Genomic DNA, 26,789 nt, shown 5'->3' with positions numbered 1-26,789 from the left:
TTCTAATATGTACAAACTCCTATTGCAGGAGCAAGGAAAAAGATCTATTTGAGGAAAGAGCCATTGGGTAAGGGTGGGGGCGGGTGTCAGGAAAAACTGTAAGACGCAGTATGTTCAGGCCACTCAGGATGGCTGCTCTCTTGCTCTCTGTCTATCCCCTGCCCGACCAGGGCCTGCTTCACCTACACCCTATGCGTATATACGACTGACTTTCCAGCGTACTTGCCCCAGGTCCCAGCTGGTGATTGTTCTTATCAAAGGGGCAGGGAGGTGCATTCCCTCCGCTGGTTTCCCTGGTAACTAATGAGTCCACCTGACGTCAATCCCCATATAAGTGGCAATCCCCCTCCCACAGCAAAGACTGCCGCCATGTCCTGCCACAGCCTTGCTGCCTTGCGCCGGCACATGGTACGGTGTCACTCCAGGACCTTGCTTCAGACGTGTAAGCTGCCCCATCCATTAAACCACTGATGTCTCTGTTGCCAGCTCCGGGTTCTTTCTTCGGTCTTGAAGCTGGGCAAGCACAGGGCTTGTAGGTTTGTGGGGTGCAGCCCAACAGACAATGAAATGGGTGAAAAAGAAACGGTATCTTGGGCTTCCCTGGTGGCGCAGTGGTAGAGAGTCCGCCTGCCGATGCAGGGGACACGGGTTTGTGCCCTGGTCCGGGAAGATCCCACATGCCGCGGAGCGGCTGGGCCCGTGAGCCATGGCCGCCGAGCCTGCGCGTCCGGAGCCTGTGCTCCGCCACGGGAAAGGCCGCAACAGTGAGAGGCCCGCGTACCGAAAAAAAAAAAAAGAAATGGTATCTTGTGTTTGGCACCATTTGGGGGTATCTGTTTCTGAAAGGGCTTGCACCTCCGGGTATCTGTTTCTGCAAGGGCTTGCACCTCCATTTTTTGAGTTATTTTACAATTCAATAAATTGTATAAAGCCGATAGTATCAGTAATGCAGGTACTTCTTGCTTACAGAAATGCAAATTAACGTGTCTGATGGAATGTAATTGATTATTGCTGTGGCTGTTTACTGCGTTCCTGACCAGCTAGAAGCCCTTTGAATTCTCCTTGGAATCAGTCGACCATCTTTTTGTTCCCTTCTTAATTGATGAGATGAATTGCTTACAAGTGTTCATTTCATATTTTTTAAGTCATGATTTTCCTTTTTTTAAAATGATACCTTAGGCGTTCCCTGGCAGTCCAGTGGTTAGTATTCAGAGCTTTCATTTCAGTGGCCCCAGGTTCAATCCCTGGTCAGGGAACTAAGATCCTGAAAGCCACCCGGCGCACCACGCACCCCCCTCCAAAAAAACCAAAATGGTATCTTGAAACAGCAGGTAATGCAGGAATCTGTAACATTGTATCATATGTCACCCAAGTTTAACGCTGAACTTTTAAAAGAACACATTTCAGTTTAATATTTTAAATAAAGCCTAACACACGTTATCTTTTTCTTTTAGCTTCAGACAAGCTTGACTGAACCAATGACGTTATCCAAATCAATATCTCTTCCTCGCAGTGCATACTGGCATCACATCACTCGTCAGAACAGCGTTGGGGAAATCTACAGTTTGCAAGGCAAGTAACCGTAAAGCACCTGCTTTAGCTTCCTACAGGTGGACCACCAGCCACGCAAATTGCTTTGTATTTGCATTGCTTGCTTTTCCTCCATTTCCAGTTATCAGCTGTCACTGGCCACAGTGGGAGCTCTGAGATTTACCGTGGCTTTGCTAAAGGTATCATTTCGTAGACTCCTGGTAAAAATTATCCCAAAGATCACCGAGGGCTGAGGACCCACTTTGGCACAGGAATTTGACTAAAACATTATACAAAACATATTATCAGAAGCTAAAAGTAGCTAATACCAGGGTCTGTTTCATGCTGTGTTTTACAGAGGATTTCTTACTTAGCATCTTGTTGCCGTAATAGGATTGAGTATCAGTTCAGGAGGCTGACTTCCAGCTCTGTGATGAAATGCTGCATGAACCTGTTCATAGTTAAAGGTTTAGCCAAAGCCTTGACATAGAAACCATAGGGGAGGGTGCAGGGCAGGAGGAGACTGGTGTAAGTGTTGTTGCTTCTGTATTTTTCCTAACGATAAGGCGTTGACTGACTGCTTGGCAGACGAATCAGAGGAGCAGAGAGCAGGTGTTTGATCGACAGCCGCAGAACTCAGTTTCCGTGGTTTCCTTCCTATTTTTTCCCTTTTGTCCTAAATTCATAAACTTAACCTTCAGATAAAATATTCAGCTGCAAGAAACTAACAGCTGACCAAGACAGGAGGAAGCAGGAACTAGGAAAAATAAGGCTTAAAACAACACAGCTGAAAACACTCATCAAACCTTTTTTGAGCATAATAGGCTTGAACATACTAGGTACCCAATAAATACCTGGTGAAGGAACGGCCATCGTAACCTTTCAGAATATTTTTCTTTTCATACATTAACTTTTGCTCATATTAACAACATTAAATGTTTTGACAAAAAAAGAAAATATTTCTGTAACAAGCAAACTGAAATCGTGTATTTTTAAAGCAGTATTTGCTTGCCAGAGTTTCAAAGCTGGAATAATGGGATTTGATGAGTGGGAATGAGTGATTAAAGATACATTCTGCAAGGAAAAGCGGTCAGAACCACGTTAGTCACTTACAGAATTGCATTTTATATTTTAAATGAACCCTCTTATCACCAACTTGACTACCTGTATTTAATAGATCCTTATTATCTTTTTGTATTATTTATTTGTATGAGAAAATCTTTAATGGCACAAGGATTAGAGGATTGAGAAAAGGAGGGGAACTGCTTTGACAGTTTCATTTGTCAGAAAGAGGAGACGTGCTTCCATTCTGTTTTTTTCTGTCCACAAATGCCAGTGACCACACACTAAAATCACCTGAGTCATGATCTTATGAAGCTAATCTTGCTTGTTCCGGGGATTAGAAAAATTAGAAAATATGCCTTTAACGTAAGGTTGTTTTTATTTAAACATAAACATACATATGTAAATATTGATATTCAATAGAAGAAAACTAAAACTATGGAATATTTGAATAAGAGAAATAAAAACAGTTAAATTTCTAAGCAAAAAGAAAGCGAGATGTTAATACAAATACATTGGAAATGGGTTGGAGCCACTGTACTGAAAACTTTGGGTTCTGACAAGGTGTCGGTTTGTAATCCCAGCAAATAAAAGACTGGTTTTCATGGTAACATACAGAAAACTTTTCTCCGAAGGCAGCATTAAGATCTAGACTGATAACTTCAGAAATAATGTCATAAGCACCCAACAACCAATACCAGAATGCATTAAATTTCTGGAAACATTGCCAGAGACTTGTTGGAGGACAGTATTGATTTACACAATAAAAGAGAATCAATAACTAATTAGAATTCTCTATGATTTATGTCACAAATATTAATTTCCAGTTAAGGGTTTCAAATGCCTTATTGATTACGATGAACTGTTTATTTATATGATCTTGTTGGCAAGGTAAAATTTACCTTCTAACCTTCCAGGTTCTTTGGCTGGTCTAATAATTAAATTGACATTCGATTAACAGGAGAAAAACAATTTGTTACATATACACGGGAGTCCCCTGAGAGCCAGAGGCAAGTCTGGCAACCGAGGCTTATACGGCATATCCTGAGCTCAGGGAAGGGACAGGGGCCTGGGGCTTCCAAGGGGAGGAAGGTGAGTCACAGGACCATAAGAAGAGCAGATGTTTGGTAATTAACTGTTTGCCCTGCCACACTGATCGGTCATTCAGATAAAGTTATCTCTGTGTCTGAGCCAGGCCCCCTGTCGGAATTCTTTTAGGCAATTAAGTGAGAGGTTAAAGCTCTTCCTGAGTCTTTTGGACCTTGACTGTCTTCAGCTCAAAATAATCCGCACGCCAAAGTGGCACATTTTGGGGAGGCTCATTCCGAACCCCTTCAATCTCAATGTCACATTCTTCTCTGGTCGTTAGTTGTTGTTTTTATGTAACAAAAAATACACATTGATTAGGGTAATTACTGTAAGTCAGATAAATATAGAATATACTCAATGTAGAGTACATTTCACTCTACATTTATTTTTGTGTTGCATGCTTCTTAGAGCCATACATTCTGCCGTTTTATATACCCCTCATATTATGGTTATATCATATAGATAGAGACACAGATAGATAAATAGATTGTAGGTAGGTAGACAATATATAGGTCAATATAGATATAAATTTGTTAGTGATACTTTGACAATGATTTGTCTTGTTCTCCTTTTGTTCTGCTGAGAGAGGTGGAGGGGCAGAGCCTTTGACCATGGTTTTTACTGGGGTGTAATCTCCTCAGGCTCTGCCCTCGTGGAATTAGGGCAGAATAAAACTACTGAATCAAAAAATCAAAACAGAAACCACCTCATCACCCCTTCACGCACACGTGCATTTTTTTCACTAAACTACATTTAAAAGTGTGGTTATTTTGCATCTCACTCCCTCAGTTGTGCTCCTTGAAGTGGCATCACCTCTTCTTTCCAAAGAGGAGAACATAGTCAAGCAACTATCATCATTGATCTTCCAGAGTCAAAGGAAAACTCTGGCGTTGGTGGGTGATATATCATCAAGTAAACTGCAGGTAGCATTGAGGAATAAAAATCCGTCGTTAGAATATTTTCACCATGCTGTTAACATTCTAACTGTGAAGCTGAAATCAATATGAATTAAATTCAACAGGCTTTCATTCAGAAGGTAAAGGGGGGGAAGTTTTATATGCTTGAAGTTTAATAGATTGGAATTCATTAATAAGCAGCACACGTACTGGAACGGAAAAAAAATTCCTGGTGTGAAAACAAATCCATTACATATAAAGACTTACCTATAACTTCAATTGCCGGTCACCCTCAAAACTGCACTTTACTTGGTTTTACTGTATTCACTTCTGTCATCCAGTCTATAACCATAGAGGCAATATACACTGTGAAAGATTGACGTATCAATACTGACATCCTGCGTTTTGTTTGCTCTAATGTTTGGAAGAAAGGTGCAATACCAGATGTCTCCATGGTACTCCCAGATCAGCGCTCTGAGAGTATGAGCTGTTATGGTTTCCCCAGTGTGCTCTAGCTCTCTGGAGTCAAAAAGATTGAAAAACAGAATGATTCCTCTTTAATAAGTATACACTAGCTAAGTACAAGGCAGCTGCTGTTTAAAATCTCTATCCCTAAATGGCTGTGATGGGTTATGTCACCTCTTCCTGGAGAAGTCGTTAATAAAGACTTTTCCTTTTCTTGATTTTTACCAGGTAATCGGGATGATTGATTTGTATTAGAAAGTAATTTTTTATTTATGTCTCTCTAACTTCTGCATTTATGAAAAACATTTGTGTCAAAACACATTCTAGGGCTTCCCTGGTGGTGCAGTGGTTGAGAGTCCACCTGCCGATGCAGGGGACACGGGTTCGTGCCCCAGTCCGGGAAGATCCCACATGCCGCGGAGCGGCTGGGCCCGTGAGCCATGGCCGCTGAGCTGCACATCCGCATCCGGAGGAGCGTGTGCTCTGCAACGAGAGAGGCCACAACAGTGAGAGGCCCGAGTACCGCAAAACAAACAAACAAACACATTCTAGAGATGTTATCTCTAGACTTAGGGAAACATAAACTACCCTTTAACTCTTGACTCAAAAGTGAATGCTCAAAACACATCATTTGTTTTACTAGTGATAGAACTGTGGTTTTAGTTGTAAGGCCTTCAGCAGAAGATGTGTTGGGGGGATGAGGAACAGTCCAAAAAAGCAGGAGACAGAAAGAAGGAGGGGGGTAGGGAGGGAGGAAGGGGAAAGAAAGAAAAGAAAAGAAAGAAAAAGACCACTCAACAGCCAATAAATCGAGAGACAATTTCAGTAGAGAAGGATGGACTTTATTCAGAAAAGCCGGCAATCTGGGGAGATGGTGGACTCATGTCCAGAGACCAGTTCCCAAGGTTCTGCTCAGCCATGACAGCTTTTAAAGGGAAAAAGGGGAAACCATCTCAGTTCATCATTAAGGCAGGAGGTCAGATTCTTCATCATTTTTCCGCTGTGTGCAGGCCTGCTGACTCCTTCCCATCTTCCTTGGGACGCGTCTTGCCCACGGGGTCTACCTGCCCCCGCAGGGTCCACCCGCAAATTTGCTAAGGGGAAGAAGCTAGGGGTAGAGAGTCAGTCATTCTTTAACTACTTAATTCTTCATTCTTACTCTTTCTCATCCAGGAAAGGGACCAACAGGTTAGGTAAGGTGTTGTATATATTTAGAAAAGCAGAAACCAGGAGCTATGTTAAATGTTGCCTGATCTCATCTTTATGACTAGGGTCTAAGGAAAACAGGGAAGAAGAAACAGAAAAGGGGCAAAGGAGCTGCTTACGGTAAGGAGGTCAGAGTTTTTCTTACTTAAGGCTCTCACCTTGACTTTTAATTGCCATTCTACTTATTTAGATGATGGACTATAGAGCAGGGTCTTTAAAGTGGGATTTGTGAAGACGACGAGCATTTATTAAAGACGACAAATCAAACTAGTAAAGACCATGGGTGGTACCAAAGCTCGCTCACGGGAGGCACTTCTGAGTCTTCAATGAACTCAGAAATGTATTAGAAAATGCATTATAAAGGATATAAGGAGGGGATGGCGTCGAGACCACTCTTCTCTCTGAGGACGGTTCTCAACCAGTGTCGCGAAAGGAACCACGTCCACTCCATTGTTGCAGCAGCCCTTCTCTGGGCACAGGCTCAGGCCTTTGTTGGCGCGTCTTCCTTGCTTTACGATTGTTGATAGTGAACACAGACGCTTGCTGCTGCTGGTCTTTGCTTTGGTAGCACAGGAGACACTGTGACCTGCTGGGTTTCTGCCTCTCCATCTGATGCTTCCATCAGGATGAGCTCTTCCGCAAGCTACAGTGATGAGAGGGGGCATCAAGAATGTGAGCTGGGGGCTTCCCTGGTGGCGCAGTGGTTGGGAATCTGCCTGCCAATGCAGGGGACATGGGTTCGAGCCCTGGTCTGGGAAGATCCCACATGCCGCGGAGCAACTAGGCCCGTGAGCCACATCACAACTACTGAGCCTGCGCGTCTGGAGCCTGTGTTCCGCAAGGGGAGAGGCCGCGACAGTGAGAGAGAGGCCTGCGCACCGCGATGAAGAGTGGCCCCCGCTCGCCGTAACTGGAGAAAGCCCTCGCACAGAAATGAAGACCCAACACAGCCAAAAATAAATAAATAAATTTATAAAAAAAAAGAATGTGAGCTGGAAATGATCCCCACGCGCCGCCTTATGAGACTGTGTGTTATCCTTAAACTTTCCCTGATACATTTAATTCCTATTTTTTACACAAATCTACATGGGATAGGCTGGGGCTCGTTTTTGAACAGCCTGAACAACTTCGCTCTCGGAATTAAGGACGGTTGGGGGTGCCGTTTGTAAAGGTGACAACTTTTGGAGTTCTGCTTTCATTAAACTGATTAATATTCAGATGCCAGCTCTGAACTGTCTGCTCCCTCCGCCCGTGGTACATCTGTAATTAGCTCCAGACCCCCGGTGTCAGCACAGCAGCCAACCTGATTACACGGAAGGCATGTTATGTTCACCGAAAGGGCATCTGCTGCTCCAATTTCTCAGAAGGACAGGATGCAAACAGGCAATTAGAATTAGAGATAACCTTTGGAAAACGGTAAATAGAGTTCTGGTGGAGATGAAGGAGGTAAATCAAAGGATTTACTCTTTGCTCAGCTCTGACCCTCTGTCCTTCTTTCCTGCCTGTTTAATTTCAAGTTCGCATGGTTTTTAAATTGCTTCCATTGAGATCTTCTGTTTAAATTTTCATGATATGATGTTTTCCAAATCGCAAAGTTAATAAAAGCCTCCTGTAGCAAGTAACACACACACACACAGAGAAATCTGCACCAGTGGTAAAAAGGAGCTTGCACGTGTTCATGCTCCCATCTTCCCAGGATTTCATCTACATGTTGTCAGGTGAATCAGTCACTGTGGGTCCACAGCAGCCAATACATCCCACGTTGTCCATAAGGCCCGACCCTGCTTCTGGCGATTCGGCAACAAACCTTAAAACATGAGCCGGTTTTTAGAATCAACACTTTGTGTCTAATCAAAGCTTCTCTATGAACATGTACTGCGTATCCTTACCTTACGAAGGGGAAGTCAAAGGCAGAAGGTGCCTCCCTGGATATCAGTTTTCAGAGAGGAATGAAACAGTTGCTTCCCCAAGATAGACACCAAAACAATGCTCCAAATATTCTCAGTGTGAAATGTCCCTCATACCCCACAGTTATCATCCATCACTCCCTCTACCAAGCTCCCAGACATTTAGGTACAGCTTTAATATATCAATCTATTTGTTTATAAACCTGTTTCTTCTACTAGGTTCTGTTTATAAACCTGTTTCTTCTACTAGGTTCTACTAGCAGCTTTTATTTTATGGTGAATCTACATTTTCTTTTTCCTTTTGTTTTTAATGTTTGAATTTGTTTTTTTACACAGCAGTTCTTATTAGTCATCCATTTTATTCACATCAATGTATACATGTCAATCCCAATCTCCCAATTCATCACACCACCACCACCACCCCCTGCCGCTTTCCCCCCTTGGTGTCCATACGTTTGTTCTCTACATCTGTGTCTCAACTTCTGCCCTGCAAACCAGTTATCTGTACCATTTTTCTAGGTTCCACATATATGGGTTAATATACGATATTTGTTTTTCTGACTTACTTCACTCTCTATGACAGTCTCTAGATTCATCAGCGTCTCTGCAAATGACTCAATTTCATTCCTTTTTATGGCTGAGTAATATTCCATTGTATATTTGTACCACAACTTTATCCATTCGTCTGTTGATGGGCATTTATGTTGCCTTCATGACCTGGCTGTTGTAAATAGTGCTGCAATGAACATTGGGGTGCATGTGTCTTTTTGAATTATGGTTTTCTCTGAGTATATGTGCAGTAGTGGGATTTCTGGGTCATATGGTCATTCTATTTTTAGTTTTTTAAGGAACCTCCATACTGTTCTCCACAGTGGCTGTATCAATTTACATTCCCAGCAACAGTGCAAGAGGGTTCCCTTTTCTCCACACCCTCTCCAGCATTTGTTGTTTGTAGATTATCTGATGAAGCCCATTCTAACTGGTGTGAGGTCAAATACCTCATTGTAGTTTTGATTTGCATTTCTCTAATAATTAGTGATGTTGAGCAGCTTTTCATGTGCTTCTTGGCCATGTGTATGTCTTCTGTGGAGAAATGTCTGTTTAGGTCTCCTGCCCACTTTGGGATTGGGTTGTTTTTTTAATATTGAGCTGCATGAGCTGATACTATATTTTGGAGATTAATCCTTTGCCTGTTGATTCATTTGCAAATATTTTCTCCCATTCTGAGAGTTGTCTTCTCATCTTCTTAGTAGTTTCCTTTGCTTTGCAAAAGCTTTTAAGTTTCATTAGGTCCCATTTGTTTATTTTTGTTTTTATTTACATTATTTACTCTAGGAGGTAGATCAAAAAAGATCTTGCTGTGATTTATGTCAAAGAGTGTTCTTCCTATGTTTTCCTCTAAGAGTTTTATAGTGTCTGGTCTTACATTTAGGTCTCTCATCCCTTTTGAGTTTATTTTTGTGTGTAGTGTTAGGGAGTGTTCTAATTTCATTCTTTTATATGTAGCTGTCCAGTTTTGCCAGCACCACTTATTGAAGAGGCTGTCTTTTCTTCACTGTATATCCTTGCCTCCTTTGACATAGATCAGTTGACCATAGGTGTGTGGGTTTATCTCTGAGTTTTCTCTCCTGTTCCATTGATCTATATTTCTTTTTTGTGCCAGTACCATATTCTCTTGATTACTGTAGCTTTGTAGTATCGTCTGAAGTCAGGGAGCCTGATTCCTCCAGCTCCATTTTTCTTTCTCAAGATTGCTTTGGCTACTCAGGGTCTTTTATGTTTCATACAAATTGTGAAATTTCTTGTTCTAATTCTGTGAAGAATGCCATTGGTAGTTTGATGGGGAATGCAATGAATCTGTAGATTGCCTTGGGTAATATAGTCATTTTCACAATATTGATTCTTCCAATCCAAGAACATGGTATATCTCTCCATCAGTTGGTATCATCTTTAATTTCTTTCGTCAGTGTCTTATAGTTTTCTGCATACAGGTCTTTTGTCTCCTCGGGTAGGTTTATTCCTAGGTATTTTATTCTCTTTGTTGCAATGGTAAATGGGAGTGTTTCCTTAATTTCTCTTTCAGATTTTTCATCGTTAGTATATAGGAATGCAAGAGATTTCTGTGCATTAATTTTGTATCCTGCAACTTTACCAAATTCATTGATTAGCTCTAGTGGCTTTCTGGTCGCACCTTTAGGATTCTCTATGTATAGTATCATGTCATCTGCAAACAGTGACAGTTTTATTTCTTCTTTTCCAATTTGTATTCGTTTTATTTCTTTCTCTTCTATAATTGCCATGGCTAGGACTTCCAAAACTATGTTGAATAATAGTGGTGAGAGTGGACATTCTTGTCTTGTTCCTGATCTTAAAGGAAATGCTTTCAGTTTTTCACCATTGAGAACGATGTTTGCTGTGGGTTTCTTGTATGTAACCTTTATTATGTTGAGGTAGGTGTCCCTCTATGCCCACTTTCTGGAGGGTTTTTATCATAAATGGGTGTTGAATTTTGTCACAAGCTTTTTCTGCATCTATTGAGATGATCATATGGTTTTTCTTCTTCAATTTGTTAATATGGTGTATCACATTGATTGATTTGCATATATTGAAGAATCCTTGCATCCCTGGGATAAATCCCACTTGATCATGGGTGTATGATCCTTCTAATGTGCTGTTGGATTCTGTTTGCTAGTATTTTGTTGAGGATTTTTGCAACTGTATTCATCAGTGATATTGGTGTGTAATTTTATTTTTTTGTAGTATCTTTGTCTGGTTTTGGTATCAGGGTGAAGGTGGCCTCATAGAATGAGTTTGGGAGTGTTCCTTCCTCTGCAATTTTTGGAAGAGTTTGAGAAGGATGGGTGTTAGCTCTTCTCTAAATGTTTGATAGAATTCACCTGTGAAACCATCTGGTCCTGGATTTTTGTTTGTTGGAAGATATTTAATCACAGTTTCAATTTCATTACTTGTGATTGTTCTGTTCATATTTTCTATTTTTTCCTGGTGCAGTCTTGGAAGGTTATACCTTTCTAAGAATTTGTCCATTTCTTCCAGGTTGTCCATTTTATTGGCATAGAGTTGCTTGTAGTAGTCTCTTAGGATGCCTTTTATTTCTGCCATGTCTGTTTTAACTTCTTTTTCATTTCCAATTTTATTGATTTGAGTCCTCTCCCTTTTTTTCTTGATGAGTCTGGCTAATGGTTTATGAATTTTGTTTATCTTCTCAAAGAACCAGCTTTTAATTCTATTGATCTTTGCTCTTGTTTTCTTTGCTTGTATTTCACTTATTTCTGCTCTGATTTTTATGATTTCTTTCCTTCTGCTAAGGTTGGGTTTTGTTTGTTCTTCTTTCTCCACTCCTTTTAGGTGTAAGGTTAGATTGTTTATTTGAGATGTTTGTTGTTTCTTGAGGTAGGATTGTATTGTTATAAACTGCCCTCTTAGAACTGCTTTTGCTGCATCCAATAGGTTTTGGATTGTCGTGTTTTCATTGTCATTTGTCTCTAGGTATTTTTTGATTTCCTCTTTGATTTCTTCAGTGATCTCTTGGTTATTTAGTAACATATTGTTTAGCCTCCATCTGTCTGTGTTTTTTACGTTTTTTTCCCTGTGACCGATTTCCAATCTCATAGCGTTGTCGTCAGAAAAGATGCTTGATATGATTTCAATTTTCTTAAATTCACTGAGGCTTGATTTGTGACCCAAGATGTGATCCATCCTGGAGAATGTTCCATGCGCATTTGAGAAGAAAGTGTAATCTTCTGTTTTTGGATGGAATGTCTCATAAATATCAATTAAATCTATCTGGTCTATTGTGTCATTTAAAGCTTGTGTTTCCTTATTAATTTTCTGTTTGGATGATCTGAGGTAGCAACTTTGAATGATTTTTTTATCCCCGTGGCTCTGCTAAATTTGGATGGCTCAGTCATTGTGAAGAGGCTCTATCTGCAGAGGTTAAAATCTGGAGTTTCAGAGTTAAGTAAACCTGAGTTTGAATATTAACTTTACCATTGCTAAGTTGTGTGACTTTGGGCTACTTACTTAATCTTTCTAAGCCTCATACCCTTGATCTCTAAAACGAGGATAATGGTACCTATCACAGCACTTAAATGAGATCATCCACATAAGGTATAAAGATTCCATAATTACTAACCATTGTCAATATTAAATTTGCAGTAAGAAGTTTCTTTCCCAGAAAAGGGAAGCATGCTATCTTACTACATTTTTTAACATCTTTATTTGAATATAATTGCTTTACAATGGTGTGTTAGTTTCTGCTTTATAACACAGTGAATCAACTATACATACACATATATCCCCACATCTCATCCCTCTTGCATCTCCCTCCCTCCCTCCCACCCTCCCTATCCCACCCCTCTAAGTGGTGACAAAGCACTGACCTGATCTCCCTGTGCTGTGCAGCTGCTTCCCACTAGCGATCTAGTTTACATTTGGTAGTGTATATATGTCCATGCCAATCTCTCACTTTGCCCCAGCTAACCCTTCCCCCTCGCCATCCTCAAGTCCATTCTCTAGTAGGTCTGTGTCTTTATTCCCATCCTGCCCCTAGGGTCTTCACGACCATTGGTTTTTTAATTTTTTTTTGATTCCATATATATGTGTTAGCATACAGTATTTCTTTTTCTCATTCTGACTTACTTCAGTCGGTATGGCAGACTGTAGGTCCATCCACCTCACTACAAATAACTCAATTTCGTTTCTTTTTATGGCTCAGTAATATTCCATTGTATATGTGTGCCACATCTTTATCCATTGATCTGTCGATGGACACTTAGGTTGCTTCCATACCCTGGCTACTGTAAATACAGCTGCAATGAATATTGTGGTACATGACTCTTTTTGAATTATGGTTGCCTCCAGGTATATGCGCAGTAATGGTATTGCTGGGTCGTATGGTAGTTCTATTTTTAATTTTTTTAAGGAACCTCCATACTGTTCTGCATGGTGGCTGTATCAATTTATATTCCCACCAACAGTGCAAGAGGGTTCCCTTTTCTCCACACCCTCTCCAGCATTTATTGTTTGTACATTTTTTGATGATGGACATTCTGACTGGTGTGAGGTCATACCTCACTGTAGTTTTCATTTGCATTTCTCTAATGATTAGTGATGTTGAGCATCCTTTCATGTGTTCGTTGGCAATCTGTATATCTTCTTTGGAGAAATGTCTGTTTAGGTCTTCTGCCCATTTTTGGATTGAGTTTTTTGTTGTTTTGATATTGAGCTGCATGAGCTGCTTTTAAATTTTGGAGATTAATCCTCTGTCAGTTGCTTCATTTGCAAAAATTTTCTCCCATTCTGAGGGTTGTCTTTTCATCTTGTTTATGGTTTCCTATGCTGTGCAAAAGCTTTGAAGTTTCATTAGGTCCCATTTGTTTATTTTTGTTTTTATTTCCATTTCTCTAGGAGATGGGTCAAAAAGGATCTTGCTGTGATTTATGTCATACAGTGTTCTGACTATGTTTTCCTTTAAGAGTTTTCCAGTGTCTGGCCTTACATTTACGTCTTTAATCCACTTTGGGTTTATTTTTGTGTATGGTGGTAGGGAGTGTTCTAATTTCATTCTTTTACATGTTGCTGTCCAGTTTTCCCAGCACCACTTATCAAAGAGGCTGTCTTTTCTTCCTTCATTGTATATTCTTGCCTCCTTTATCAAAGATAAGGTGACCATATGTGCGTGGGTTTATCTCTGGGCTTTCTATCCTGTTCCATTGATCTATACTTCTGTTTTGTGCCAGTACCATACTATCTTGATTACTGTAGCTTTGTAGTATCGTCTGAAGTCAGGGAGCCTGATTCCTCCAGCTCCATTTTTCTTTCTCAAGATTGCTTTGGCTATTCAGGGACTTTTGTGTTTCCATACAAATTGTGAAATTTTTTGTTCTATTTCTGCGTAAAATGCCAGTGGTAGTTTGATAGGGATTGCATTGAATCTGTAGATTGCTTTGGGTAGTATAGTCATTTTCACAGTGTTCGTTCTTCCAATCCAAGAACATTGTATATCTCTCCATCTATTTGTATCATCTTTAATTTCTTTCATCAGTGTCATAGTTTTCTGCATACATGTCTTTTGTCTCATCAGGTAGGTTTATTCCTAGGTATTTTATTCTTTTTGTTGTAGTGGTAAATGTTTCTTTAATTTCGCTTTCAGATTTTTCTTCATTAGTGTATAAGAATGCAAGAGATTTCTGTGCATTAATTTTGTATCCTGCAACTTTACCAAATTCATTGATTAGCTCTAGAAGTTTTCTGGTAGCATCTTTAGGATTCTTTATGTATAGTATCATGTCATCTGCAAACAGTGACAGTTTTACTTCATTTTTCCCATTTGTATTTCTTTTATTTCTTTTTATTCTCTGACTGCTGTGGTTAAAACTTCCAAAACAATGTTGAATAACAGTGGTGAGAGTGGGCAAACTTGTTTTGTTTCTGATCTTAGTGGAAATGGTTTCAGGTTTTCACAAATGAGGATGATGTTGGCTGTTGGTTTGTCACATATGGCCTATATATGTTGAGGTAAGTTCCCTCTATGCCTACTTTCTGGAGGGTTTTTATCATAAATGGGTGTTGAATTTTGTCAAAAACTTATTCTGCATGTATTGAGATGATCATATGGTTTTTATTCTTCAATTTGTTAATATGGTGTATCACATTAATTGATTTGCATATATTGAAGAATCCTTGCTTTCCTGGGATAAACCCTACTTGATCATGGTGTATGATCCTTTTAATGTGCTGTTGGATTCTGTTTGCTAGTATTTTGTGGAGGGTTTTTGCATCTATGTTCATCAGTGATACTGGTCTGTAGTTTTCTTTTTTGGGACATCATTGTCTGGTTTTGGTATCAGGGTGATGATAGCCTCGTAGAATGAGTGTGGGCGTGTTCTTCCCTCTGCTATAATTTGGAAGAGTTTGAGAAGGATAGGTGTTAGCTCTTCTCTAAATGTTTGATAGAATTCTCCTGTGAAGCCATCTGGTCCTGGGCTTTTGTTTGTTGGAAGAGTTTTAATCACAGTCTCAACTTCAGTGCTTGTGATTGGTTTGTTTATATTTTCGATTTCTTCCTGGTTCAGTCTCGGAAGTTTGTGCTTTTCTATGAATTTGTCCATTTCTTCCAGGTTGTCCATTTTATTGGCATAGAATTGCTTGTAGTTATCTCTCATGATCCGTTGTATTTCTGCAGTGTCAGTTGTTACGTCTCCTTTTTCATTTCTAATTGTATTGACTTGAGTCTTCTTGCTTTTTTTCTTGATGAGTCTGGCTAATGGTTTATCAATTTTGTTTATGTTCCCAAAGAACCAGCTTTTAGTTTTATTGATCTTTGCTATTGTTTCCTTCATTTCTTTTTATTTCTGATCTGACCTTTATGATATCTTTCCTTCTACTAACTTTGGGACTTTTTTGTTCTTCTTTCTCTGATTGCTTTAGGTGTAAGGTTAGGTTGTTTATTTGAGATGTTTCTTGTTTCTTAAGGTAGGATTGTATTGCTATAACTTCCCTCTTCGAACTGCTTTTGCTGCATCCCATAGGTTTTGGATCGTCGTGTTTTCATTGTCATTTGTTTCTAGGTATTTTTTCATTTCCTCAGTGATGTCTTGGTTATTAAGTAGTGTATTGTTTAGCCTCCATGTGTTTATATTTTTTACAGATTTTTTCCTTTAATTGATATCTAGTCTCATAGCATTCTGTTCAAAAAAGATACTTGATATGATTTCAATTTTCTTAAATTCACCAAGGCTTGATTTGTGACCTAAGATGTGACCTATCCTGCAGAATGTTCAATGAGAACTTAGGAAGAAAGTGTATTCTGTTGTTTTTGGATGGAATGTCCTATAAATATCAATTAAGTCCATCTTGTTTGATGTATCATTTAAAGCTTGTGTTTCCTTTTTTATTTTCATTTTGGATGATCTGTCCATTGGTGAAAGTGGGGTGTTAAAGTCCCCTAGTATGATTGTGTTACTGTTAGTTTCCTCTTTTATGGCTGTTAGTATTTGCCTTATGTATTGGTGTGCTCCTGTGTTGGTTGCAGAAATATTTATAATTGTTGTATCTTCTTGGATTGATTCCCCCCTGATCATTATGTAGTGTCCTTCTTGTCTCTTGTAATAGTCTTTGTTTTAAAGTCTATTTTGTCTGATATGAAAATTGCTACTCCAGCGTTCTTTTGATTTCCATTTGCATGGAATATCTTTTTCCATCCCCTGACTTTCAGTGTGTATGTGTCCCTAGGTCTGAAGTGGGTCTCTTGTAGACAGCATATATACGGGTCTTGTTTTTGTATCCATTCAGTCAGTCTATGTCTTTTGTTTGGAGCATTTAATCCATTTACATTTAAGGTAGTTATCAATATGTATGTTCCTATTACCATTTTCTTAATTGTTTTGGGCTTGTTATTGTAGGTCTTTTCCTTCTCTTGTGTTTCCTGTCTAGGGAAGTTCCTTTAGCGTTTGTTGTAAAGCTAGTTTGGTGTTGCTGAATTCTCTTAGCTTTTGCTTGTTTGTAAAGGTTTTAATTTCTCTGTCAAATCTGAATGAGATCCTTGCTGGGTAGAGTAATATTGGTTGTAGAATTTTCCCTTTCACCACTTTAAATATGTCCTGCCACTCCCTTCTGGCTTGCAGAGTTTCTGCTGAAAGATCAGCTGTTACCTTTATGGGGATTTCCTTGTATATCCTACTACAATTTATTGTAGTTGTTAACTTTAAAATATGATTATAGAGTTTCCACTCTGCATGAAGAATTTTGTTCTAAGCACATTATAAAAATCTCGCTTTAAGAAATGGTTTTCTATGGAGCTGGATGAATCAGGCTCGCTGACTTCAGACTAAACTACAAAGCTACAGTAATCAAGACAGTATGGTACTTGCACAAAAACAGAAATATAGATCAATGGAACAGGATAGAAAGCCCAGAGATAAACCCACATAAATATGGTCACCTTATTTTTGATAAAGGAGGCAAGAAGATACAGTGGAGAAAAGACAGCCTCTTCAATAAGTGGTGCTGGGAAAACTGGACAGTTACATGTAAAGGAATGAAATTAGAACACTTCTTAATACCATACACAAAAATAAACTCAAAATGGATTAAAGACCTAAATGTAAGGCCAGACACTAGAAAACTCTTAGAGGAAAACATAGGCAGAACACTATTACATAAATCACACAAGATCCTTTTTGACCCACCTCCTAGAGAAATGGAAATAAAAACAAAAATAAATGAATGGGACCTAATGAAACTTAAAAGCTTTTGCACAGCAAAGGAAACCACAAGCAAGACGAAAAGACAACCCTCAGAATGGGAGAAAATATTTGCAAATGACAAAGGATTAATCTCCAAAATTTATAAGCAGCTCATGCAGCTCAATATCAAAAAAATAAACAACCCAATCCAAAATGGGCAGAAGACTTAAACAGACATTTCTCCAAAGAAGACGTACAGATTGCCAACAAACATGAAAGGATGCTCAACATCTCTAATCATTAGAGAAATGCAAATCAAAACTGCAGTGAGGTATCACCTCACACCAGTCAGAATGGCCATCATCAAAAAAATCTACGAACAACAAATGCTGGAGAGGGTGTGGAGAAATGGATACCCTCTTGCACTGTGGGTTCATTGTGAACATTGTTACAGCTACTATGGAGAACAGTATGGAGGTTCCTTAAAAAACTAAAAATAGAACTACCATATGACCCAGCAATCCCACTACTGGGCATATACCCTGAGAAAACCACAATTCATAAAGAGTCATGTACCACAGTGTTCATTGCAGCTCTATTTACAACAGCCAGGACATGGAAGCAACCCAAGTGTCCATCGACAGATGAATGGATAAAGAAGATGTGGCACGTATATACAATGGAATATTAGCCATAAAAAGAAATGAAATTGAGTTATCTGTAGTGAGGTGGATGGACCTAGAATCTGTCATACAGAGTAAAGTAAGTAAGAGAAAAATATATACCGTATGCTAACACATATATGGAATTAAAAAAAAAAAGGATATGAAGAACCTAAGAGCAGGACAGTAATAAAGACGCAGACTTAGAGAATAGACTTGAGGACACAGGGAGGGGGAAGGGGAAGCTGGGACAAAGTGAGAGAGTGGCTTGGACATATATATACTACCAAATGTAAAATAGATAGCTAGTGGGAAGCAACCTCACAGCACAGGGAGATCAGCTTGGTACTTTGTGACCACCTAGAGGGGTTGGATAGGGAGGGTGGGAGGAAGACACAAAAGGGAGGAAATATGGGGATATATGTATACATATAGCTGATTCACTTTGTTATAAAGCAGAAACTAACACTCCATTGTAAATCAATTATACTCCAATAAAAATGTTAAAAATATATATATATAGAAATGGTTTTCTAGCTTCTAAAGTTCGAGAAAAACTAAATCTAACTCTAAACCTAACCCAAAGTTGTTTTTTTTTAATTGAGTCATACTATTGTTTCATTCTTTTTAGAATTTTTTAAAAATTTATTTATTGTATTTTATTTTTGGCTGTAGTGGATCTTCGTTGCTGCCCTTGGGGCTTTTTCTGTTTGCAGCAAGCGGGGGCTACTCTTCGTTGCTGTGCGCGGGCTTCTTGCGGTGGCTTCTCTTGTGGCGGAGCTCGGGCCCCAGACGCACAGGCCTTGGTAGTTGTGGTGCGAGGGCTCAGTAGTTGTGGCTCATGGGCTTAGTTGCTCCGCGGCATGTGGGGTCCTCCCGGACCAGGGCTCGAACCCGTGTCCCCTTCGTTGGCAGGTGGATTCTTAACCCCGCCGCACCACCAGGAAGCCCCAAACCCTACGTTTTTAATGCAAGAAAAAAAAAAATGTTAGGCAAAATGTCAGGGTTAAGTCTTCAGTTGTTTTTTTCTTCCCATCTGTGAGTATATACAAGACATTGCCCCCTAAAGAGATGAACCCCTTCTCCCAAGCCTTACATCACTCAGTCCATGTAGCCCAAGGGAAATGGGACACTGTTTTTCAGTCCGTGGAGTTGCAAAATTCCTGAATGACTTTATTCAGCTCAGTGTAGAAGAGGTGTCCACAGCCCACCCTCCCGCCCAAGGTCAATTCTTGCTGATTCATCACCCTGACTCCTGAGTAACCTGAGAACTTCCTCTACCAGGCCCCAACCTGTCTCCTCAGGTAGACCAGGTTTGCTTGAGCCCATTACTACTAAGCTGATTTTATCATGGCTGGACCAGAGATGAAAGCCAAGATGCAGACTGTTAATTAAGTTCTCCTGACATAGCACAATGAAAAATCTGAAGGTAACTCAGTGTGAAATGTTAACAGTCAGCCATTTAATCATTGTCTATTAGACGCATAAAAGTAGTTACTAAAAGGCCCAGAGTTTCCAGATATTATATTGGATTAGTATAATCTAACAATGACCTTATTCAAACAAATCGCTTCACTCTCGTTAATTCAAACCTGAAATTTCAATTTCAGAAAACTGAAGCCAGGAAGAAAAATATTAATGTAAGTGAACTTTTTTCCCTCTCAAGGTTCTTCTATGTAGTTTATAGTTTGTGAAGTGTAGCTTAACACAATTAATTAAACCTGAAACTTGGTCTCTGTACTTGATTTTTCTCCATCAAGCTTCCCCATGCAATTTTCTAACTATAATAGGTAACATGTAGTTCTATATGGATCAAACTTTTACGGAAAAAAATATATTCCTTTTGATTCAGTAGGGAATAAATATGGTACATGACATTAGCTCAAGGAAAGGTTAATACAACCATGACAGAAGGTCAGCTGTCATCATGTATTTATGTGCATGTACACACACACGTACACACACATACGTATGTACACACACATACATATGTACACACACACACACAGGACCATTTGGCTCACTGGTGTCTCACCATATATCACTTCCCTTGAAATGTGCCTATTAAGCTACACTTCACAAACGATAAACTACACAGGAGAACGTTGAGAGGAGAAAATTCACTTACATTTTTCTTCCTGACTTCTGTTTTTTTAACCTCATCTCTACCTCTGGCTCTTCAACTAAATGTACCCAATCCCTAGTTCTAGGTTTAAAAATTGTATTTCATACATCTTCCCCTTTATTTTTTTTTTTGTCTGCCAGAGAGCATCACATCTGGAGACTTGATAATGATTGGAGAATAAGAAAAGATGAGAAACATCAGAAATTAGCATCCTTAAAATTATACTGCAGAGTTAATGTAGATTTAAGCCAGATGTGGCCTTCAGTGAAGTTGTGGCACTTACCCCACTGCCTTATAAATAACAGATGCTAACTCAATGTTTGCTACTTCAGACTTCAAACAGCCAGTATTTTAAAACTTAGGAGCATGGTTACATGAGAGAAATTTATGTTAAGAATTTAAAACATGTACTTATGTTTTAACGTCTGTATTTTAACGCAGGAAGAATAGTATAGTTTGGGCATGTTCCTAGAAATTTTTGATTGGCATTGCTATATTGCATTGGTTTGGTAGGGAATTTAGAACCTCCATTTTATTAATATGTCTAAATATTCATAATGCAAAAAAGAAATTCAATGCCAAACTTCAAATGACATAATATGTCTTTTACGTATATATTCAAAGATAAAAGGTACGTGACTTTAGAACAGAATGTTCTCACTGACATCACAACTCTGTGAGAGAAATTATACTTCTTATCCTTCCATCCGTCAGAAAATCCCATTCTTCCAAATGAATTTGGGAAGTTGCCTCTCTGTTGTATATTTGAGGAATAGTCATTGTCTACAGCCCTGGAGTATTTATTTTAGAATTCTTTATGTGCTCAAAAAAGAGGTTGGCTTAGAAATACCTCGTGCTTGTGTTGGGCTGAAGATCTGCAAGCCTTATAGTTGCCCAGACTTGAGACCAAAGACAGAGCCTGGAGACAGTGACAGAGACATCAATTGTTTGCTGGACAGGAGGCCTCACACAAAGGGTCCTGGAGTGGCACCCCACCTGTGTGGCGCTGTAATCTTAGACTTTCCTTTAACGATAGTAATGGTGTTTCATATTCTGCCCTTTCCTATCCTTACAGCATTTTCTCCCTCAGTAAATCTCATGCCAGGGATGTAACTGTCCCAAGTGGGAATGCACTTTCCCATTTTTACTCTTTTTTAATATTGGGTTGGCCAAAAAGTTCATTCGGGTTTTGCTATATCCTATGGAGAAACCTGAGCAAACGGGCCAACCCGGTACTGTCACTTCCATCCAGCGTCCTTTCCACGTCTGTCTTGTACTAGTGACTTTGTTATGTGTACTTTGAGGTCCAGATAAAAGTTTAATCATATCTTTTCTCCAAATAGACCCCTACCTGCTCACTAGGTTGTCAAAGTAGAAAATACCTTCGCTTTCCCTGGTACCTACCCAGCAGAGTGCCTTACAAAGGGCTTTCGGGCTGATCTTATCTATACAAAAAGCAGTATGTTTCTGGCAAGAAATTCCCATGTTGTCGTGCTGCTATTTATTAAATTCTTGTAATTGTGTTGCCTTACGATAGAAGTTTTGCCATGGAGAGAAGATGCAGCCCAAGTTATTTTGGCTCTAATTTGTAAGATAAAAATTAAAAATACAGTTGACCCTTGAACAACACAGGGGTTGGGGGCACCACCCCTCTACACAGTTGAAAATTCATGTATAACATAGTCAGTCTTCTGTATCCGCGCTTCTGCACCCAAGGATTCAACTAACCCTGGTAATTCTATTGAAAACTCCTAAGTGGACACACACACTTGTTCAACATTGTGTAGTCCAAGGGTCAGCTGTATTCTCAGCTCTTAGAAGTGAAAGGTGATTTGGCAGTGGCCCCCTCTCCCTCTCCTGTCCCCCTCCCCCCTCTTCTCCAACCTCTCCCTCCCCCTCCCTTTCCCTGTTTCCCCCCTTGCCCTCTCCTCTTCCCTCTATCCCTCCCCCCCAATCCCTCTCCCTCCCTCTTGATGCTAAAAACTCAGCCTCTGTGCACAGATGCCGAATCGAATCTCAGAGACAGAGTTTTGGGTGAAGTAGAAAAGAATAGTTTCATTGCTTTGCCAGGCAAAGGGGGACACAGCAGGCCTGTGCCCCTGAAAACCTGTGTGTCCCAACCAGGGGGATTTGGTGAGGAGTTTGACAGCAGTCCCTTCAAGGGTGGGGTTGATGATAAGATTAGGGTGTGTGCAGGGCCTGCAGTCCTTTAATCTGGTCGCAGGTAATCTGATGAGTTTCTGTGGTTCCTTTAATCTGGCCTCGGGTGGTGTTATCGAAGGGCTTCTCTGGTTCCTTTAATCTGGAATGGAGAATGCTGACATCATCCATCTGTTGGGGGTTTTAGGTCCGTACAGGGCTTGAAGATACCGTTCTGTGTATCCCTTGAGGGGGAACCAGGATCTGCCCCAAGGCTGCACTATTGTTTCTTGACTGCCCCTCCCTTGTCTCTGCATCCCCTCCCTTCCCTGATAAGCAACTGTTCAAACCTGCCCTTTGGAACTCAGGGAAGGTCATAGAAGCTGGAGGCTGTTCCCTACAAACAAGAAATAGGGGACACGGAAAGGCTTCGGTGCCCAGGAGCCCCACAGGGTCCTGCTCGGTTTCACTCACCCCTCTCTGTCTCTCCCTCCCTCTCCCCCCTCACTGTCCTACTCTTTCCCTCTCCCCATCGCGCTCTCTGTGTGTATGTGTGTGTGTGTGTGTGTGTGCGTGCGCGCGTGTTTAACCTGCCGTTGTACCACAATTCACCTGACTTCATATTTAGGAGGCTCTTCCTTGGTTTTCTTCTCGGTAAATGATGCTAGTGGGCTGGTAACTCCTGCAATGTCCTTTAAACCTGAACTTAACCTTTTCTATCTTGGGAATCTACATTTGACATGTTTTTCATATTTTCACATTTTTGTAAAAAATAATCTGAATTCGGTGGCAGCATCCTGTTTACTGGGAAAAGAAATAGCTTATTTTAATCTGAATTGTACAAATGATTGTATAATTGTATAAATAATAGGACATGAAAATGTGGACCCACCTTTACATTTAAAGAAAATAAAAAATATATAACATATAATTTCTGAAATATATTTTATTAATATTGATATATATTATAATTGTATTTAAATATATAACATATATTTCTAAAATTATAATTAGGAATGAAGGTTATGTGTCAGTAATATAGAATAAAAAATTTTGGCAGATACAATCTGTTTACATACAGCACAGAACATTAAACCATATCTCCTGTTATGTATCAGAGTTTATTATAAGATTGAATCCATGGTCAGGGAAAATTATAAAATAGAGCCAAGATTTCCACTGAAAACCAAGCAATCATGTTTTACGTTTCTGAAAGCATAAAAGGATGAGCAAAGATCTGTGTTTTGGGTCAATTTGTTTTTCAGTTGCCACAAAGATGGGGATATTTATTGGTCTGTCTACTGTAGAGCCACATGTGGTAACTATGGGATTTTTAAAAACATTTTTATTGGAGTATAATTGCTTTACATTGTTGTGTTAGTTTCTGCTGTATAACATAGTCAATCAGCTATATGTATATATGTATCCCCATACTCCCTACCTATTGTGTCTCCCTCCCACCCTCCCTATCCCACCCCTCTAGGTGGTCACAAAGCACCAACCTGATCTCCCTGTGCTATGCGGCTGCTTCCCACTAGCTATCTACCTTACGTTTGGTAGTGTATATATGTCCATGCCACTCTCACTTCACCCCAGTTTCCCCTTCCCCCTCCCCGTTTTCTCTTTCTGACTTACTTCACTCTGTCTGACAGACTCTAGGTCCATCCACCTCACTACAAATAACTCAATTTTGTTTCTTTTAATGGCTGAGTAATATTCCATTGTATGTATGTGCCACATCTTCTTTATCCATTCATCTGTCGATGGACACTTAGGTGGCCTCCGTGTCCTGGCTATTGTAAATAGTGCTGCAGTGAACACTGTGGTACATGACTCTTTTTGAATTAATTTAGCCAAGTGAGGTTTCCATGGATTTCTCTGTTGATGTGACAGATGGCCGTCTGTTGGAAATATTATGGTGTGCTCTGTGTCTTTGCTGTACCTGCAAACACTTTCAGCTAACAAGAGAAAATACTTTCCAAATTCCAACTGATCATTTGCTTGTCCTCTTCAGAATGTTCAGAGCAGGATGTCAGAAGATTTTCCTTAACTTAAATAATGTGCACTATTAAATGGGAGAATGTTTTCTTTAGTGCTATAAAAATAAGATGTGTTTTCCAAAGGAGGAGTATAGTCTTAGTGGGTAAGCTTGGCTGTTGACATTTTCTCCTGTGACATTGCCTAGATTTCTTGAAGAAAATATACCCTTGTTTATGTAAGCCATCACTCACCCTCTGTTCACAGGTGATACTTTTACTGGGAAAATTACCCCTGGCTTGAAATAAACTAGCTCTAGTGTTATCATCACTGTTAATCAGAGATATGTTTTGTGTGATAAGAAATAAATGTTATTGATGTTATTATTTACTTATCACCTAAACATGATTATTCAGAGAAAGTAAAACTACAATATAGGTAAATTTTATGAAAAATACTCCATTACCACTGTAACTGAATAGATATTTTTGTATTCTACAAATAAATGACTCCATTACAGATGGAGAAGCTAGGCTAAAAAGTGCACTAGGATAGTTTCCTATATAGTTCTTAAATTTACTATTGTAATAATGGTCCTTGTTTGATTAAAACATTTAAAACAAAAAAAAAGGAAAAATGTGCACTTAACGTGGTAATACATGGGATTATATATTAATAATAATGGTCACTTCAATTGAACTTTACAGATAAATGTGATTGAAATCATCCTGTCAATTTATACAAATAAAATAGTTTGGAACATAAACTTCTAGAATGGTGACATTGCCTCTGTCAAAAGCAAACTTAAAGTAAAAATGACCTTTTTTCATCTAAATGACTGCCTTGACGTGGTATTTACCTTTGAAAGAAAACTTTGTTATAAATAATTAAAATGACATATTTTCTAACCGGAGAGAGAGGTTTCATTAGAGAAAAAGAGTTCTTTCCAGAATTGGGCAGTCTGTTATTCACATTTGTGATATGGAAGTCGCTTAGGATGAATAAGAGATCAGAAAGAATAATATAGCAGTTTTCTTATGGTCCAGAGTTAATAAAGCATCTTAATTACTATGGGAAAAAAGGAGGTATTACAGAGAGAATAAATGCACATAGAGACTACAGAAAGAATAGACATTTTGAAGAAGTGAGCTCCTCTTTTCCTGTCAATGGCTAGAGAATTTTTTTAAATCTAGAGCTATCTGGAAATTTCATGTGTTCTAAGATTTTCTAAAGCTTCATCCACCTCCCTGAAGAAAGTATCTTAGAAGCTAGCTGTACCAGGATGAAAGATCAAGTTGTGTTTCATTAAACCATTTCTGTTTTACAAAACATATCACAATAGGTCATAAACAATTTTAAAAAAACAAGCTTGTTATTCATTCCCACTCTCCTTAAGAGTGCATCAGCGTCTTCATGTTTGTAAATTTTCCCATTTTCATTACCTTATGGATACCTAATTTCATTACATTGTGTTAAAAGATACTTGGGATGATTTCAATCATTAAAATCAGTAAACTTTGCTACTTTGCAGACATTTAGTCATATAAAAACCACATATATACAAAGTTGAACCATGTGATCACCATTTTTTTTAAATACTTGAAACTTTTATTTGCATGATCACCATTTTTGTAGCCCCAAAGCAATTTCATATGAATCAACCTAATTAGAAAACTACATAGATCATAACGTATGACTTGCCTTTAAATATTTAGAGAGGTGGGCTGTGGGCTTCCATTCATGTTCTTGCCCTGGTCCACCTCTGGAGGTGAGAGAGACAGTGGAATCGATGTGCAGAGACGAAGGTTCACAGGGGGCCTCACAGGGGGCCTCGCGGGTGTTACTTCTGCCTGGGATCACAGCCTTGTGCTGCCTGTTGTCTGAAATCAGTTGTTTTATACAGTGTGTCTACTTTTTATAGTTGTTTATAATCAAGAAGTAAATTTCGCCCATTCCTCCATCATTGCCGGTAGTGGGAATCTGGGCTATGCTACTCACTGACCTCCAGCTGAAAAGCGGTTCCAGTATCATTCAGGACCTGTTCTCAAACTCTTCTGCAGAAGGCGGCCACATGAGCAGAGGTGAGGGAATCTGAGTGCCTACAGGCTCTGGGGGAAAACCCAAATCAGCCCAGTAAAAGAGCAAAATATCTCTAAAGTCTTACCTTTAAACATTAATCTCTATTCTCCTCCCTTTTCAATCCATGTGCATTTTAGATTAAATACATTCAGCCTCAGAGCTAAACTTGCTTCTGAGGGTATCCATACCCTGGTTCTCGTTTACTTATTGCATTAACGGATGCTTAGCATCCAAAGGAGTGTTTCTGAAGAAGCTGCCGAGTCACCAGGCACCTCTAGGATATTTTGAAGTCCTCCAACGGCACAGCCCTCCTGGACCCACTAAAGGGACATGGGTTAAATGGGAGAGGACCCTTGTCTGGACCCCTCAAATCTCAAAACATCAATACTTTGTCTTGTACTTCTATTTTCTCCACTCCAAGTGCTAACGAGTTTTGGAGTAACTGA

General features: G+C 39.5%; 1 protein-coding gene across 1 annotated transcript in view; it reads left to right on the top strand.

Moving 5' to 3' along the window:
* The window catches only part of DOK6 (docking protein 6), a 399,939-nt gene that overhangs the window by 332,481 nt on the left and 40,669 nt on the right, over positions 1-26,789 (top strand). The window contains exon 7 of the mRNA XM_032602788.1: positions 1,455-1,572. Coding sequence (XP_032458679.1) covers positions 1,455-1,572 — 118 coding nt within the window. The remainder of the gene's footprint in view (positions 1-1,454; positions 1,573-26,789) is intronic.

Source organism: Phocoena sinus, chromosome 14, assembly GCF_008692025.1.
Source record: "Phocoena sinus isolate mPhoSin1 chromosome 14, mPhoSin1.pri, whole genome shotgun sequence".
NCBI classification, from domain to species: domain Eukaryota; kingdom Metazoa; phylum Chordata; class Mammalia; order Artiodactyla; family Phocoenidae; genus Phocoena; species Phocoena sinus.
The sequence above is the reverse complement of the archived record's forward strand: the minus strand, read 5'-3'. Positions and strand labels throughout refer to the sequence as shown.